Source organism: Mobula birostris, chromosome 3, assembly GCF_030028105.1.
Source record: "Mobula birostris isolate sMobBir1 chromosome 3, sMobBir1.hap1, whole genome shotgun sequence".
NCBI lineage: Eukaryota > Metazoa > Chordata > Chondrichthyes > Myliobatiformes > Myliobatidae > Mobula > Mobula birostris.
In genome coordinates this window covers 211,464,408-211,482,921 of record NC_092372.1, presented here as the reverse complement: position 1 = coordinate 211,482,921, position 18,514 = coordinate 211,464,408, and the positions used below count along the sequence as shown (strand labels likewise).

General features: G+C 43.2%; 1 protein-coding gene across 1 annotated transcript in view; it reads left to right on the top strand.

Annotated features, from left to right (window-relative positions):
• The window catches only part of dpp6a (dipeptidyl-peptidase 6a), a 515,918-nt gene that overhangs the window by 282,945 nt on the left and 214,459 nt on the right, over nucleotides 1-18,514 (top strand). The window contains exon 7 of the mRNA XM_072254436.1: nucleotides 9,996-10,077. Coding sequence (XP_072110537.1) covers nucleotides 9,996-10,077 — 82 coding nt within the window. The remainder of the gene's footprint in view (nucleotides 1-9,995; nucleotides 10,078-18,514) is intronic.

Genomic DNA, 18,514 nt, shown 5'->3' with positions numbered 1-18,514 from the left:
TTGTGGAGAATGATGTGTTGAATGTGGCAGCTTATGGGATGGTAGGTGAGGACAAGAGCAACTCCATTCCTGTTTAGGCTGTGGGAAGATGGGGTGAGAGTGGATGTCATGAAAATGGAAGAAAAGTGTGTGAGGGGTGGTGGAACGTGTGCTGACTGGCTGCATTACAGTCTGGTCTTTGAACAGAAATTCCTACAGAAAGTAATGGATTCAGCCCAGTATATCACGGTTAAAACGCTCTCAACTATTAAGCACATCTACATGAAACGTTGCCGTAGGAAAGTAGCATTCATCATCAGAGATCCCCACCACCCAGGGCATGCTCTTTTCTCACTACTCCCATCAGGTAGAAGGTACAAGAGCCTCAGGACTCACACCACCAGGTTCAAGAACAGTTACTATCCCTCAACCATCAGGCTCTTGAACAAAAGAGGATATCTACACTCACTTAAGGACTCATCTATCTTGTTACTCCATGCTCATTATTTATTGCTATTTATTTGCACAACTTGTTGTCCATTGATCCTGTTTACAGTTACTGTTCTATAGATTTACACAAGAAGAATCTCCAGGTTGTATATGGTGACATGCATGTAGTCTGATAATAAATTCTACTTTGACTTTGACTTTGATCACTGGTGGAAGAAAGGAAACCCTGTTATTTGAAGAAGGAGGAGATCTAGTAAGGAAAGCCTCATCCTGGGAACAGATGTGGCAAAGATGAAGGAACTAAAAAAAGGGTATGGCATTTTTATAGGAGATAGGGTGGGAAGAGGTATAGTCAAGATAGCCACGGGAATCGGTAGTTTTATGAAAGATGTAGGTAGACAGTTTGGCTTCGGTGATCCAGACAGAGAGATTTAGAAATGGAACAGAGGTGTCAGAAATGGACCTGGTGAATCTAAGGGCAGGGTTGAAGTTGGAGATAAAGTCGATGAAATTGATGAGCTCAGCATGGGTGTATAAAGCAGCACCAATGCAGTTGTCAATGTGGCACAAGAAGAGTTGGGGAGCATTACCAGGCAAGGCTTGGAACGTGGACTGTTCCACGTAGCCAGTGAAAAGGCAGAAATAGCTGTGGCCTATGATGGCTGTGGGTGGGAGACCTCCAGTGATCATGAGGTTGGTGATGGTGTTGCTGACAATTTTCTGAAGGTCCTGAGTGGGGTTCTTTTCAAGAGGAGGTGTCTGAGAGTTACGGCCTGCCCTTAGCGAGGTAGAGGTCAGTGAGCCACACCACACAGCACCACCTTTGTCTGCGGGTTTGATGGTGAGGTTGGGATTGGTGTGGAGAGAGTGGAAAGCACTGAATTCAGAGGGGTAAGGTTCAAAGAGGAAAGAAGGGTGTTTCATGGGGAGTTAGAGATGAAAAGATCCAGAGCAGGCTGAGAACTAGAGTGGGATGTCCAGGAAGAGGAGGAGGGTTGGACCTAGGAGAAGGGGTCATTGATGCAGGGTGGGAATTCTTGCCAAAGAAGGAGGTGACGGAAGAAGAGCTCAGCGGCATGGTGGACACAGTTTACTGAGGTGTGGGTGAAGGGGGCAAAGGTAAGGTCCTTGCTGAGGACAGAATGGTCTGCCTCAGAGAGGGGAACTTCATTACCAGTGTACAGGCCCTTCAGCCAATGATGATGTGCTGCCCTTTTAACCTACTCTAAAATCAATTTCCTCCTGCTATTTTTCTATCATCCATGCACCTATCTTGGAGTTTCTTAAATGCCCCTAATGTATCTGCCTTTGCCACCAACCCTAGCAGAGTGTTCCACACACCCACACCTCTTTGTGTAAAGAATCTACCCCAACATCGCCATTGTACCAATCACCTTAAAAGTATACCCCTTGTATTATGGTTTTGTGTGTGGTAAGTCATGTCTAACCAAATATAAAGATTTTTTCTTGGAAGTTACCAGGAAAGTTGTTGAAGTCAAGGCAGTGGATGTAGTCCGCATGGACTTCAGTAAGGCCTTTGACAAGGTCCAGCTTGGGAGGTTGGTCAAGAAGGTGCAGTTGCTTGACTTTCAAGATAAGCTAGTAAATTGGATTAAACATTGACTTTACAGGAGAAGCCAGAGAGTGGTAGTAGGTGGTTGCCTCTCTGCCTGTGGTATCCACAAGGATCGGTGCTGAATCCATTGCTAGTTGTCATCTACATCAACAATCTGAATTGTAATGTGGTAAAATGGATCCACAGATTTGTGGTTGACACCCAGATTGGGTGTGTAGTGGACAGTGAGGAAGACTATCAAAGCTTGTAATAGGATCTGGACCAGCTGAAAAATGTCATATGAAATTTAATGCAGGCAAGTGTGAGGTGTTGCACTTTGAATTGAAATGATTTGAGTTTATTTCTTACATTCTTCACATACATGAGGAGTAAAAATCTTTATGTTAGATCTCTGAATGTGTGATGTTCAGATTATAGTCATTTGTAATAAATAGTATGTACGGTAAGATATGCAACAGAACAGTCAATATAGCTTAGAAATACAATTGTATCAGCGTGAATTAATTAGTCTGATGCCCTGGTGGAAGAAGCTGTTCCGGAGCCTGTTGGCTTCTATGCTGTGGTACCGTTTCCCGGCTGGCAGCAGCTGGAACAGTTTGTGGTTGGGGTGACTCAGGTCCCTAATGATCCTTCGGACACTTTTTGCACATCTTTTGCTGTAAGTGTCCTGAATAGTGGGAAGTTCACATACACAGTTGGGAGGCCCAGCCAGGGTAAGACTTGCACGATGAGTAACAGGGCACTGAGGAGTGCAGTAGAACAGAGGGATCTGGGAATACAGATCCATAATTCCTTGAAAGTGGCAACGCAAGTAGTTAGAGTCATAAAGAAAGCTTATGGCACATTGGCCTTCATAAATCAATGTGTTGAGTACAGGAGATGGGAAGTTGAAATTGTATAAAATGCCTATGTGCCTAATTTGGAGTATTGTCTGCAGTTTTGGTCACCCACCTACAGGAAAGAGGTAAATAAGATTGAAAGAGATCAGAGAAAGTTTATCAGGATGCTGCTGGGATTTGGAGACTTGAGTTATAAGGAAAAGTTGAATAGGTTAGAACTTCATTCCCAGGAAGATTGAAGGGAGATTTGATAGAGGTATACAAAATTATGACGAGTATAGATAGGGTAAATCAGCTTTCTTCCAGTGGGGTTGGATGAGACTACAACTAGAGGCCATAAATTAAGGGTGAAAGATGAAAAAATTTAAGAGGAACATGAGGGGGAGCTTCTTCACTCAGAGGATGGTGAGAGGGTAGAACAAGCTGAGAGTGCAAATGGTGGATGAGGGTTCAATTTCAGTACTTAAGGGAAATATGGATAGGTACATGGCTGCGAGGGGTATGGAGGGCTATGGTCCAGGAGCAGGTCAATTGTACTAGGCAGAATAATGGTTCAACATGGACTAGATGGGCCAAAGAGCCTGTTTCTGCGCTGTCGTGTTCTATGACTCTATTATCTATTTCTACCCTGCGAAATAAGCCTCTGGCTATCCACTTAATCTATCAGATCACTTCTCATTCTCCTTTGCTCCAAAAAGCCCCAGCTCACTCAACCTTCCTTCTTAAGTCATGTCCTCTAATGTAGGCAGCATTCTGGTAAATCTCTTCTACACCCTTTCTAAAGCCTCTCAAATATCATTCATATAGTGACATGATCAGAACGTATCTGTGGAAAGAGAAGCGGAGTTAGTGTTTCGGGTGTGATACCTTTCATTAAACTGGGGAAAAGGGTAACATAAATCTGATTTCAGTTGTAAGAGAGTGTGGGAGATGAGTAGAACAGAGGAACTATCTCTGATAGGGTGAGACAAAATGGGTTAATGGTGCAGATAAAGAAAAATCCCAGAAAACTACTTACAGTTTGGATTCCCATTATTAGTAATATTCCCTGCTTTGTGCCCATACTTCATCAAACGTCTCTTCTACTAAAAAAAAATCAGCATTTTGTCTCTCTTTCCCAAAAAGACATTGGAACTGAAATGTTAGCTGCTTTACTCTCCACAAATGCTCCCATCCCTGCTGGGCATTTCCTGCATTGTCTGTTTTTACTTCAGATTTCCAGCATCTTCATGATTTTCATTTACCCTGAACCATGTAATCTTTGAGGTTCTGACAGCCTGCTGTTGGTAAATTGGCTACCGTGTTTCCTCTAAAAAAAAATCACTAAATATACTTCATTTGGACTTCATCGTGAGTCCTTCTTAAAGGTTTGGGTCATCAGCCAACTATTCCAAGCCAGAAGGTTTAATGCAATCATCTACAATATCATGACTAACATAAGAATAGAAAATGTTGGAAATACTCAGCAGGTCAGGAAGCATCCCTGGTGAAAGAATCTTTGATTTTTTTTCTCCTGGTTCCATAAGACCATAAGGCAAAGGAGCAGAAGTCAGCGATTCAGCCCATCAAGTCTGCGCTGCCATTTTATCATGAGCTGATCCATTCTCCCATTTAGTCCCACTCCCCTGGCTTCTCACCATAACCTTTAATGCCCTGGCTACTCAGATACCTATCAATCTCTGCCTTAAATACACCCAATGACTTGAGCTCCACTACCGCCTGTGGCAACAAATTCCACAGATTCACCACCTTCTGGCTAAAAAAATTTCTTTGCTTCTTTGTTCTGAATGGGCACCCTTCAATCCTTAAGTCATGCCCTCTCATACTAGACTCCCCCACCATGGGAAACAACTTTGCCACATCCACTCTGTCCATGCCTTTCAACATTCGAAATGTTTCTATGAGGTCCCCCCTCATTCTTCTAAACTCCAAGGAGTACAGTCCAAGTATTCCAGCATTTCCTGTAGTTTTATTTCCAGTGTTCAGCATCTGCTGTATCGTGCTTTGGGGCCAGAGTTGACAATGATTTGTGTGCAACTGGGGGACTATTGTACTGGCAGACATTGAGGTTGGCGAAAGCAGGGTGAGCAAGATAAGAAGGAGGGGGTGGGCGAAACTGAACGCAGAGGTCCACCATAGGGAAGAAAGAACCAATTAAAATGGCTGCCCAGAACTGTGATTACTTTCTGTTTTTCTTTACTACATAGAAGACAGCCATTTCAATTCATTGAATGTTTGTCTCCCAAACATTCCCATCAAAGTTCAAAGTAAATTTATTATTAAAATCAATTATCAACAACTAGATCCCACCTTTCACCCTCACACCAGGGGAAACCTACATCAGCCATTTAACCTACCAATCGCAGCATCTTTGGGATGGGGGAAGAACGCAGGGGGCACAGAGGGAACCTGTGAAGGTGCAGAGAGAACGTGCACCTTCCACAAAAGGTTTGGGCCTCGTCCGCTGGGTCTGTGAGGAAGCACTTCTGCAACGTGCCAGGTACTGAGCACCATGGTATAACAGGAAACTTCCCTGATTTTTATCTAAATTATTCTCATAATCCATGAAACTAACCAGATCTATGAGACTATGTCTAGTCTTCACCCATCCGCCCCAAGAGTGTTTTGTTTCAGGGTGTGTGTGTGTGTGTGTGTGAGTAAGAATGTTTCGTTTCTCTGTGTGTGGAGTAAGTGTGTTTCTTTTCTGTGTGTGTGTAAAAGCGTTTTGTTTCTGTGTGTGTGTATCTGTAAGAGTGTTTCATTTCTGTGTGTGTAATTGTGTGTGTAAGAGTGTTTTGTTTTTGTGTGTGAGTGTGTTTCGTTTCTGTGTGTGTGTGTGTGTGAGAGAGAGAGAATAAGAGTGTTTCGTTTCTGTGATTGTGTTTGGTGTGTGTGTGTGTGAGTGAGACAGAGAAATAGGGCGAGCTTACATGGGAATCTTGGTTGGCATTGACAGATGGGCTGAACGACCTGTTTCCATGCTGTATGACTCAATGGCTCTATGCTTCTAGCAGAGTGTAATCTTTGGAAAAGTAGTTTATTCGTTGAGAATTGCAGTCTTGTGCTGCAACAGGAAAGCAGAGAATGAGTCTTGTACTTCATGGGGACAATATTCCAATCTTTCTTCTCCGGTTGGATTTTACTGGCTGCGGTAAATTATTTTTTATGAGCGTTACAGCACACTAACAGGGCTTTCTGGGCTAACAAGCCCACTCCATCCAATTACACCCATGTGACCGACTAAGCTGTATGTCTTTGGAATGTGGGAAGAAACCAGAGCACCCGGAGGAAACCCACGCAGTCGCGGAAAGAATGTATAAACTCCTTATGGACAGCAGTGACATCAAACCCAGGTCACTGGCGCTGGACCAACATTACACTAACTGCCACGCTACTATTCTGCGCCAGTGATTCCATATAGAGTTGTACATATTAATCCCAGACTTGCACCGTGTGGACCCACTGGGGCAAGTCTGTCCCCTCATTCAGCCACCAGGCTCACAGATCCATTCCCTGAGAACTGGATGGCAAAGGATAGAGGCAACATGTAAAACATTACTTGATCAAAAGTACTTTGTTTGACTCTTATTTAGTGGTGATTTTATCTGATATAACTTTTTTAACCTGGATTTTTTTTGCAACTCTTTACTTCAATTTCAATAGGTTAATAGTTTTACTGGTAGTAGTGATACCAAGAACAATAAAAGACTGTGACAATGATAGAAGCACCAGATTTAAGGACAGATTCTAGGCTGCTGTTATAAGATTACTGAATACACAGTAGCACAAGATGGACTTCTGACCTCACAACACACACGTAGTGGTTAGCACGTTTTACAATACCAGTGACCCGGGTTCAGTTCCGGCCGCTGTCCTTCAGGAGTTTGTATGTTCTCTCCGTGACAACATGTGTTTCCTCCGGTTTCCTCCCACAGTCCAAAGACGTACCGGTTGGTCAGTTAATTGGTCATTGTAAGTTGTCCCGTGATTAGGCTAGGGTTAAATTGGGGGATCGCTGGGTGGTGCGGCTGGAAGGGCCAATTCCACACAGTATCTCAATAAATAAATTAATAAACATTTTGTGTCTGCATCAGCAGAGTTTCTCATGTTTTTGACCTCACTTACAATGGCTTGCACCTCACTATCACCTGCACTGTTCTTACTTTGTAACTATAACTGCATCGTTATTGTATTGCCTTGTTCTACCTCGAATCACTGAGTAATACATCAATCTGTATACAAGATCTTCACTGCACCTTCCACTTCCAATAACAATTCCAAATCTTTATAGCTAGTGTGCCACCCAGCGTTCCTTGTTGTCGAGGACTCTTCGGGATATTTTGGGGTGGAGTCCCTTCATGAACCAGTTCTGATTCCGGACATCACATCTGTCCTCGGCTCCATGCAATTGTCACTGGAAAGAAAATTGAGAAAGGTCTGCCACCTGGTGGTAACAAACAGTATTAAACCAAATGCCACTTGTCTTTATTACCAAGTATTGCCAGCAAGGGCAGCATTTTTCACCCTTTCCTAATGAGAGCCAGACTGAATGTACGCCCATCATACAGAGAGTTTCAGGAGTTAGATCCCGTGTCAATGAAGGAACATGAATACATCTTAGATTCAGGACAGTGTGAAATTTGGAAGGGATCCTACAGGAGGTGATGGTCCATTGTACCTGCAGCCCTTGACCTTCCTACTGGTCGTGGCTTTGGGAGGTTCTGTCAGACAAGCCTGGGCAAGGTGAACTTCTGCAATGTAGTGGTTAGCACAATGCTATTCCAGTGCCAGTGACCAAGCTTCAATACTGCCATGACTCTAAGGAGTTTGTACATTCTCCCTCTGACCGCAGGGTTTCCTCCAGGTGCTCTGAATTCCTCCCACGTTCCAAATACTAACCTGTTAGTGGGTTAACTGTGCAGAGCAGGCTCATCAGCCCGAAAGAGCCTGTTACCGTGCTATATCTCTAAATCATTAAATTAGTTCCAACATTTGGACATGCTGATGAACAGGAGGAAGAGGAATTACTTTAGACGGATGGTAGTGAATCTGTGGGATTCAATGCCACAGCTGGCTGTGGAGTTTAAGAGATTGTTCATTAGTAAGGCTGTTAAAGGTTACAGGGAGAAGTATACAGCCTTGTAAAAGGCCCAGGGAGCCTGCGCCACCCAATTACACCCATGTGACCAATTAACCCACTAACCTTTTTTGAATGTGGGAGGACACTGGAGCACCCAGAGGAACACTCGTGGTCACACGGAGAACAGACAAACTCCTTACCACGGCAGAACTGAACCCGGATCAGTGGCGCTGTAATAGTTTACACCTAATACTGCACAACCTTTCCACCCCTAGCTGTGAGCACATTCAGCCAGGTTACCCTCTCCATAGGAGACACAATTAAGACCGTCTGCTGTTCACCTCACTGACAATCAATACCGGCACACCTCAGAGATGTGAGCTCGCGCTACATCCATGACCGTGTGGCAAGGCACAGCTCAAACGCCATCTATAAATTTGCTGACGATACCACTATTGTTGGCAGAAATTCAGATGGTGACGAGAGAGCGTACAGGAGTGAGATTTATCAGCTAGTTGAGTGGTGTTGTAGCAACAACCTTGCACTCAACATCAGTAAGACCAAAGAGCTAATTGTGGACTTCAGAAAGGGTAAGACGAGGGAACACAACAGTCCTCATAGACGGATCAGAAGTGGAAAGAGTAAGCAGTTTCAACTTCCTGGGTGTCAACATCTCTGAAGATCTATCCTGGCCCAACATATCGATGGAGCTACAAAGAAGTCACAACAGTGGCTATATTTCATTAGGAGTTTGAGGAGATCTGGTATGTCTCCAAAAACACAGGGAAATTTCTACAGATGTACTGTGGAGAGCATTCTAACCGGCTGCATCATCGTTTGGTATGGGGGGGCTACTGCACAGGATCGAAGTAAGCTGCAGACAGTTGTAAACTTAGTCAGTTCCATCATGAGCACTAGCCTCCTTAAAGTCCAGGACGTCTTCAAGGACCGATGCCCTAAAAAGGCAGCATCCATCATTAAGGACCCCCATCACCTAGGTCATGCCCTGTTCTCATTGATACCATCAGAAAGGAGGTACAGAAGCCTGAAGACACACACTCAACAATTCTGGAACAGCTTCTTCCCCTATGCTATCCAATTTGTGAATGGACATTGAACCCATGAATACTACCTTCTACTTTTTTTTATCTCTGTTTTTGCACTAGCTATTTTTAATCTAACTATTATATATATATTTATTTATTTACAGGTTTCTTTTCTATACTTATCATGTATTGCTGCCATAAAATTAACACATTTCATGACATATGCCGGTGATATTAAACCTGCTTCTGATTCTGAATCTCTTCCTGCTGTAACTCAGTGGTCACGGTTTTGGTATTTATGGATTTTGAGATGGTAGTTTTGTATTTTCACTCACATCTCTCCAAAGAGGAGTGTGTTTGGAGGCGCTGTGCAGAATAGAGAGTGATGTATGCTTCATCTAGAAGACCTAGATGAAGCATACATCCTGCAGTCCAAAGATTCAAAGTCAAAGTACTTTTATTATCAAAGTATGTATAAGGAATACAACTTTGAGATTTTGTCCTTCCACAGGCAGCCACGAAACAATGAGACACCATGGAATCTATTAAAAAAAATCAAACACCCAATGTAAACATCAAACACTAAAAGCAAGAGAACAGCACCTGGAATATCAAACATCAAACCAGTCGTATTCAGTTTAGTTCAGTTCAGCACCTCAGATCAATCCATGATCAATCTGCTTCCAGTGCTCTCTGTGTGGAGTTTGCATCCTCACCCTGTGACCGTGTGGGCTTCCACCAGCTGCCCTGGTTCCCTCCCTCATCCCAAACACCTGCAGGTTGGTGGGTGAATTGGCCGCAACAGTGGTGTGAGGTGGGTGGTGAAATCTGGAGGGGTTTGATGGGAATATGCAGATAAAATGGAACTCGAGCAGGATTGGTGTAATTAGGTGCCTGATGGCTGGCACAGTTTCAATGGGCAGAAGGGCCTGATCCTGTGTGTATGGCTCACTCTAGTCTAAGAGAACTGACCTGTGTTGTCAAAGAAACTGGATTCTTCTGACCTCTATTTCTCCTCGCCACAGGGAACATCTCGCCCTAAACCCACCAGAGGTTAAGAATGCACGGTTGCAGTACGCAGGCTGGGGTGTCAAAGGTCAACAGCTGGTGAGTGTCAAACTTTATGTTTTATTCTTGATTTTCCCCCTTTGCATGAATGCTGAGGGGAGATTTAATTAAAGTGCAAACAAATATGAGAGTCTTGGACAGGAAGGAGCTACTGTATGTCCTCCGCAGAGTTGTGGTTCATTCGATATGTGCCGTGTGATATGGCATATGTGATCATGGTCTTTCCATGATTGTTCTTGGCGAAAGCAGAGATGGCAATGGACATTAAGTTGTTAGAGAGAAGGCGATTACAATACCTTTTACCCATGCAGAAATACAGATTTGACAGTGTTGTGCAGGTAAAAATCCTCGTCACATGTACCTGGATGAACACTTAATATGTGATGACCTACAGGGCTGTAGACTGAGCATTGGGAAGTGGATTATCTGAAGTAGCTCACCCTAGATGGGACAGATAACCAACCGAATAGCCGTAATTTCCTGTGCTTCAGTGAGAAAATGGCTACGCATCTTGAAAAAGCTATTGAGTTAGCCAAGAATTTCTCCATGAATGTGGGTATTTCTCATATCTTGTAATCACAGGAGATTCTGCAGATGCTGGAAATCCAGAGCAAGACGGGGTGAGTGCGGATGTTCATTTACTGTTCCCTCCTCTCTCACTTCCATTCGGGGCCCCAAATAGTCCTTCCAGGTGAGGCAACACTTCACCTGCAAATTTGTTGGGGTTGTCTATTTCAATTCAGCCTCCTCCAAATTGGTGAGACTCGATGTAGATTGGGGAATCACCTTGTCGAGCAGCCCCCGCTCTATCTGCCAAATAATTAGGTGCCTGATGGCTGGCACAGTTTCAATGGGCAGAAGGGCCTGATCCTGTGTGTATGGCTCACTCTCGTCTAAGAAAACTGACCTGTGTTGTCAAAGAAACTGTCCAACCATTTTAATTCCTATCCCCATTCTGTACTTACAAGTTGGTCCATTCCCTCCTCTACTGTTATGGTGAGGCCACTCATATTCCATCTAGGTACCCTCTGACATTGATTTCTCCAGCCTCCAGTAATTTTTCCCCCTCCCCCTTCCCTCTTCTTTAATTCCCCATTCTGGTCTCTAACTTCTCAACTGCTTATCACTTCCCTTGTTGACCTTCCTCCTTCCCTTTCTCCCATGTTCCTCTCCCATTAGATTTCTTCTTCTCCAGCCTATTACCCTTCCCACCTATCACCTCCCAGCTTCTCACTTCATCCCCTTCTCCCCTACCCACCTGGCTTCACCTCACCTTCTCACTTGTCCTCCTTCCCCTTCCCCATCTTCTTATTCTGGCATCTTCCCCCTTCCTTTCCAATTCCGATGAAGGGTCTCAGCCCAAACCGTGACTGTTGATTCCTCTCTGTAGATGCTGCCTGACCGGCTGAGTTCCTCCAGCATTTCGTGTGTGTTGCTCTTGTTTTGTAATATTTTCAATTTCAAGTTTGTTTATTGTCATGGGCACACTTACCTAGGGTATAAATGCCAGGAAGGTTCGCTCTTTACAGCATCAGTAGCACAGTGCATTAGAAACAGGACAGACTTGAATTACAGAAACTCATATTCCTTAATTTATACATAATTTACATGACAAAATAAAAGTAAACAGAAGAACAGTAGTACAAGTTGAGGAAAGTATAGACTGGGGTAAAATTAGGGATTTTTCAAGAACCTGGTGGCTGTGGCAAAGAAGCTACTGTTGAGCCTTGACGTTTGAGTCTTCCGGCTCCTGTAACTCCCGTCTGATGGCAGCAAGTATGGCTGGGATGGGGGTGGGGGGGGTCTCTTTTTGATATGCTTGATGGTGGGGAGAGGCATACCTATGATAGAAGTGTCTGTCTGTCATCCTCTTTTCTGTTCCTGCACATTGGAGTTCCCACACCAGGCCGCAGTGCAGCCAGTCAGGATGTCTTCTACTGTACATTTGTAGGAGCGTGTCCTTGTTATTTTGACATTAGGAGAAATTTTCAGTGTGCAGTCCAGAGTGGTATAAGTGCTTTGAGAGTTGTATAATCAGACAGAATACTGAATATCAAAAGTACAATGGATACTAGGATGATATCAAATTATAGATCAGACCAATTCTTCTTATTAAACATAGAATATAGAAGAGTACAGCACAGGAACAGGCCACTTGGCACACACTGTTGTGCCAACCCAGCTAAAAAGCAAATCAAAAGCACCCAAACACTAATCCCTCCTGTCCATGTCCTTGTCCCCCCATCTTCCTTACATCCATGTCCTATCCAAATGTCTTGTAAAAGCCTCTAATGTGTTTGCCTCTACCACCATACCAGGCAGCGCATTCCAGGCACCCATCACTGTCTGAGTAAAAAGCTTACCCCTCACCTCCCCCTTGAACCTATCCCCTCTCGCCTTCAGTGCACTGACAAGAAGTGGCAATAAACCGTGAGGGAAGCACACAAGGTGCCGATGGAGCTCAGCTGGCCAGTCAACACCTGTGGAGTGATATGATCTGTTGCTGTTTTGGGTTAAGGACCTTCAGCGGGATTGAAAAGAAAGACGGGAGTTACCCAGTATAGAAAGGTGAGGGAAGGGTTGGAAGAAGTGGTGACGGGTGGATCTGGGTGAGAGGCAGATCGGGAAAGGGAGGAGAGTGGAAATGATGTCAGAAGTAGGGAGGTGTTAGGTGAAAGTGACAAGAGACTGAAGATGAGAAGTTTTGAACTGGAATTAGAATTGGTTGATTATTGTAAGGTGTACCGTGATACAATGAAAGGCTTGCCTTGCATACTGTTGAGATCATTACACAAATCATTGAGGTAGAACCAGGCAAAGTAATAAAAAATGTAGAACAAAGCGTAGCAGCTACAGCGAAAGTGTAGTGCAGATAAACAATAATGTACAAGATCATAAGAGATAGATTATGAGTCAAGAGTCTATCTTGCAATTAGGGTTTGAATAGTCTAATAACAGCAGAGTAGAAGTGGTTCTTCATCCTGACAATGGCTACCCTTTCAGGCTTTTGTATCTTCTGTCTGGTGGAGAAGAGCATAAAAGAGAATATCCGGGTTGTTCTCAATATTACTTTTATCTGCACAGTTAGTCTTTAGCACATTGGTGTTTGTCAGTTGTTGCTGTTTATATATAGGTTTTTTTTTGTAAAATTCAATTGCATTTCTTTTCTCCTGTAAGTTCCTGCAAGAAAATGAATCTCAAGGTAATTTATTAACATGATAATAAATTTACTTTGAATTTTGTACATTGGATTTTTATCAGTATGGTTGAGTCGGGCCTCTTTTCTAATCCATATAGCTCTCTGATTATATCTCCATCACACGAATGTGGAAGTTATGATCTCTTCTTCACATCCAGCCAACACCTCAAATCATTCAAATGGAAATTTTCTGCTTTCCACATGGAAGCTAGAGTCAAGCATGAACAGAGGGAATTGAGGCTGCAGCCTTACAGCTTCCTGGCCTAGAGCGATTGTGGAAAGCGGTTGAATAAGCATGGCCACTGAGCTGCCTACAAGCACCCACCATGAGATGCTGAACAATCATTGTGAAGTGGGGCAGTCACATTTTAGCTGTAGTTGCAATGTTAACCATTCCTCGGGGATTATTAGAACATAAATCAAGATTACTTCTGCTGTGTCCTGCCCTGAACTCGAGCAAGATGCACTGTTACTAAGAATTCTTCAACACAAATTGTCCTAGAAGCCATATAGCCATAGACAGTCAAAGGCATACAGTAAAGGGCCTAACTCATGAACTCCACTGTCTAAAGAAACAAGGGTTTCAGGCACAGGGGCCCCACAACCATTTCAAAGGTTCCCACTGAGTTACTGTCCATCCTGACTTGTATTTGCAGATTGTCTTGTGATGCACATGTTGCTTGTCAGTCTTTGTGTGCAATTTGTCATTGTTTCTTTATTCTACTGTGAATGCCTGCAAGAAAATGTATCTCAGAGTATAGATGGTGAATTTACTTTGAACTTCAATGTCACTGGGTTTGATCCTGGAAGTGCCACTGCAATATGCACAAAATGCCAGAGGAACTCAGCAGGCCAGGCAGCTTCAATGGAAAAGAGCGAACAGTCGACATTTCGAACCAAAACGCCGACTGTTTTCTCTTTTCCATAGCTGAGTCCAGCATTTTGTGTGTGTTGCCTGGATTTCCAACATCTGCAGACCTTCTCATGTTTGTGATTCAACTGCCACCCCAATAGTACTGTGAGAATTCCTTCGCTGAGAGAGACTGCAGTGGTGTTAGAAACCAGATCAGCACCACCTTCTGAAAGGCAACTCTGCTGATTTTTGCACAAAGGAATGTTGAAGGCCAGTTGATCAAAGAATGTAGTGACATCAACATATTTATGCTTCTGATTTAAGTAATAATTATACAAAATTACTTGTTGCAAGACTAAGATTAAAAACTCCCATGTCTTATTATTATAGGTGGAGCTGATATGGACTTCAGCAATATCCATAGTAAATCTTACAGCACATTGTAATTCAGGATATGGATTAAATGCCTTTTGGGTACTCATTTTTTTATATTTCTTTAACAAAAAGGATTGTTGAGCTTTGTGTAAAGGAATAATAAATCAGCGATGATGGAGGGGCAGTGCAGACTTGATGGGCTGAAAGGCCTAATTCTTCTCCTGTTTCTTACGATCTTATAGGAACTTTGATCTTTGTAAGGATTAGGGCTCGGATCTTGATTCAGAATCATATAAGGGCTTCTAAACTGCAGCAACTCTGCCTGAACATGTACTATTTTCATATTGGCAATGGACCAAACCCACTGTATGAGATAATATTGAGTGAAATATTCCCTAGAGTTTAATCCTAAACTCCAAATTTCCCTCGGGGTTTCCTCTGACTGAAGAGTCTAGAAATAGGGAGTCACATTCTCAAAATGAGGAGGAGCGATGAGGAAGGTGGCGAAACTGTAGAAATCTCCCCCAATGGGTGCTGTGGAGGTTCAATCACTGAGTTCATAGAGAACTGAGATTGATACACCCCTCGATCAAAGGTTACAAGGATAGATCAGGAGAACGGTCTTGAAAAAAAGACGAGCCTCGATAGACCATGTCTGAGAGGCCAAGTGGCCTTCTTTGCTCGTTTGAAGTTGATGGACCTCTTTCCTTGACGTTTGAAAGAATGTAGGGTGTCCTTGTTCAAATGTATAACCTCCTCAGTGAGTTTAAGAGGGCAGATACTGAGTAGTCTTCACTAGTGGGAGAGTCAAGAACAAAAGGGACAGAGCAGCAAGATTTAAGATCAGTCAGTTAAAACTGACGTGTAGAAATTCTTTTCTCACTTGTCAGGGGATCTGTGCAATTCTTTGCCACCATGGATAGTGGTAGCCAGATCTTTTAATGTATTTAAGACAAAGATAGATTACTGACTCAGTTATCTCAATATAGGTTATCAAATAAAGAACTCTGAAATAAGGTTTAATACAATTTAAGATTTAATGGCATAGAGTTACTTCAGTTTGCATGCATCAACTTTATATTTAGTTTACCAGTCATACGTTTCACGTATTAAATCAGAAGATTCATGGCTTGTATTCAAATTTTTACCCAAATGAGATAAAATTGGCCTCACTCAATCACTCCAACAAATAGTCTTTTCTGAGTTCCCTTCTTGCCAAGATTGTTCTCAGATTGTCACCACCAATGTCTCAGACAGCCCTTTTACATGATATATTTTTCTTCCAATCTTATTAAGGCATTCTTTGTTCTTACCCCGGTCTAGGAGCTCATGATTGAGCAGTCAATATTTCAAACTGTTGGTCGCTCAACAACAAAACACATCTGTTTCCTTTCCTCTTTTCCATCATTATCTTCGAACTGGGCCCCATCAATGTTGATCACCCGTCACAATCAAAGTCCAGGATGTCAAACAAGAGCATGTATTTTCTCATCAGCCAGAGAATTCTTTAAATTGTAAAAGGTGCTTGTGCTTCACGACTCATCAGGAGTGTTTTGTCCACAGAATGACATCACAGCTCCCAAAACATCCGTATTTCTTCATTCTGTTCTCCTGAGTGGAACAACATAAAATAATGTTGTTCACAGAGCTATCTCAGCACAACTCTACTTCCTCACATTGAAATTTAACTAGAATATATAGAACGTAGAACAGTACAGGCCCTTCAGCCCACAATATTGTGCTGATCTGTTAACCTATTCCAAAATCAATCCAACAATTGCCATCCACATAACCTTGCACTTTTCTTTCATTGATATGCTTAAGGTACTCTTAGATGTTCCTAATGTACAGAATCTGCCTCTGTTACCACCTCTGGCAAGGTATTCTGCACACTTGCCACTCTCTGTGTGAAAAGTATTACCTCTGATATCCCCCCTATACTGTCCTCAAATCACCTTAGAGTTATGCCCCCTGGTATTGGACATCTGACCCTCCTTTATCGTGCTCTTTCCAGCATTCTTTCCGGTCAGAGTCGTCCCAAAGCCTGATGGGTATTTGACACCTTGTCTCCAGCTGCAAGATTCAAGATGGTTTAATGCCATTTCCACGACACGAGTGTAAAAGAGAACAAAATAATTGTTACTCCAGATCCGGTGCATTATAGAAAACCAATAAGATAAAGACCACAATAACAAAAAATCACAATAAGTACAAGGTCTAGCTTTATGGCCAGCCATAGGTTGTAGTTAGATTCAGATTCATTGATTTATTACATGCGCATTGAAATGTGTCATTTGCCAACACATCCTATGGATGAGCCTAGGGCAGCCTGCATGCGTCACCACCTATTCCAGCGCTAGCATATCATGGTCAGCAGAGCAGCAGAAACAAAATAACCACAGCAAAACAAGCCCCTTTCTTCCCTCCCATCCACCAGCCACCCACCGGCTCACACAAACAGAGCACCCTCCAACCCCAGGACAGGCTACCTGCGGTCCTCCGGTGGAACCGAGGTCGGGCAGACATCGAGCCTCTGACTTCCCCAGTAGATTCACGCACCCAGAGCTTCGGCCATCGAGCCTCGACTTTTGGAATTCTGATCGAACTTTGGGCTTCAATATTTGGTATCGAATCTGGAACTCACCAATGATGGGACCCTGAACTCACATTGAATGTTGGGCAGGCTTAAAGGGACGAACAGAGAGAGAGAGAGATCTTTCAATCCTACAACCTTTACAGTCTCATCAGCAGAGACTGTAGCTGCCTCAGCCTGATAAAATCCCCATTTTACACTCAATCTATGGGCCGAATTTTCATTTTAAGGAGTAATCCTTTCAACGCTTGAGGTTGTCAGTATTATCCATCATCAGAGTTCTTCACCAGTTCGCCTCAGATGAGGCAATGGTCCACAGCCAGACACACTAACATTACCTCAGCTGGCACCTTTGATGAATCTTGAGTGCACGCATACTGACAGCTACCATCACTTTTTTGATGTTTTTGATGTGTGCTGTGTGTGCACCCAAGTGCTCTCACTTGCTGTGGGAGCACATAATTTAGCAGACACACAGATTTCTGGTTTTATGTGCGGTTACGCTGAACTCATTAGTGCATTGATAATGAGAGAGTTTAGCTGTAATTTTCCTGGATTGCAATGATCAGAGGAAATTAAACAACCCCACACTTTACAGCCTCTTTATTAAGAACCTCCTGCTCCTGATAATGTGGCCACTGTGTGCATATTCATGGTCTTTTGCTGCTGTAGCCCATTCACTTCAAGGTTTGATATGTTGCGTGTTCAGAGATGCTCTTCTGCACATCACAGTTGCCATGTGTGGTGATTTGAGTTACTGTTGCATTCCTGTCAGCTTGAGCCAGTCTGGCCATTCTCCTCTGACCTCTCATGAACAAAACACTTTTGCCCACAGAACTGCCGTTCGCTGGATGTTTTTTTTTTGTTTTTCACACCATTCCCTGTAAACTCTAGAGACTGTTGTGTACTAAAACCCCAGGAGATCAGCAGATCCTGAGATACTCAAACCACCCCATCTGGCACCAACAATCATTCCACAGTCAAGGCTGCTTAAATCAAATTTCTTCCCCATTCTGATGTTTGGCCTGAACAACAACTGAATCTCTCAACCATGTCTGCATTAAGTTGCTGCCACATGATTGGCTGATTAGATATTTGCATTAATATATAGATGTACCTAATAAAGTGGCCACTGAGCGTATAATTCATTTACTCTAAAAAGATGGGCACATGACACAAAAGGAGAGGAAGGCACTTGCTTGGTTAAAAGATAGAACATCAGCCACAGTGTTGAGACAAACAAAATAAATTAGTAATCAAATGACCAACTAAACTAATCTCTTTTACCTACATAATGTCCATATCCTTCCATTTTTCTCTCATTCATGTGCCTATCTAAACACCTCTAAAGGTCCTTGATGTATCTAACTCTGCCATCACCCCAGGCAGTGCATTCCAGGCACCCACCACTCTCCATATCAAAAACTTGCCCCTCATGTCTTCTTTAAGTTACTCC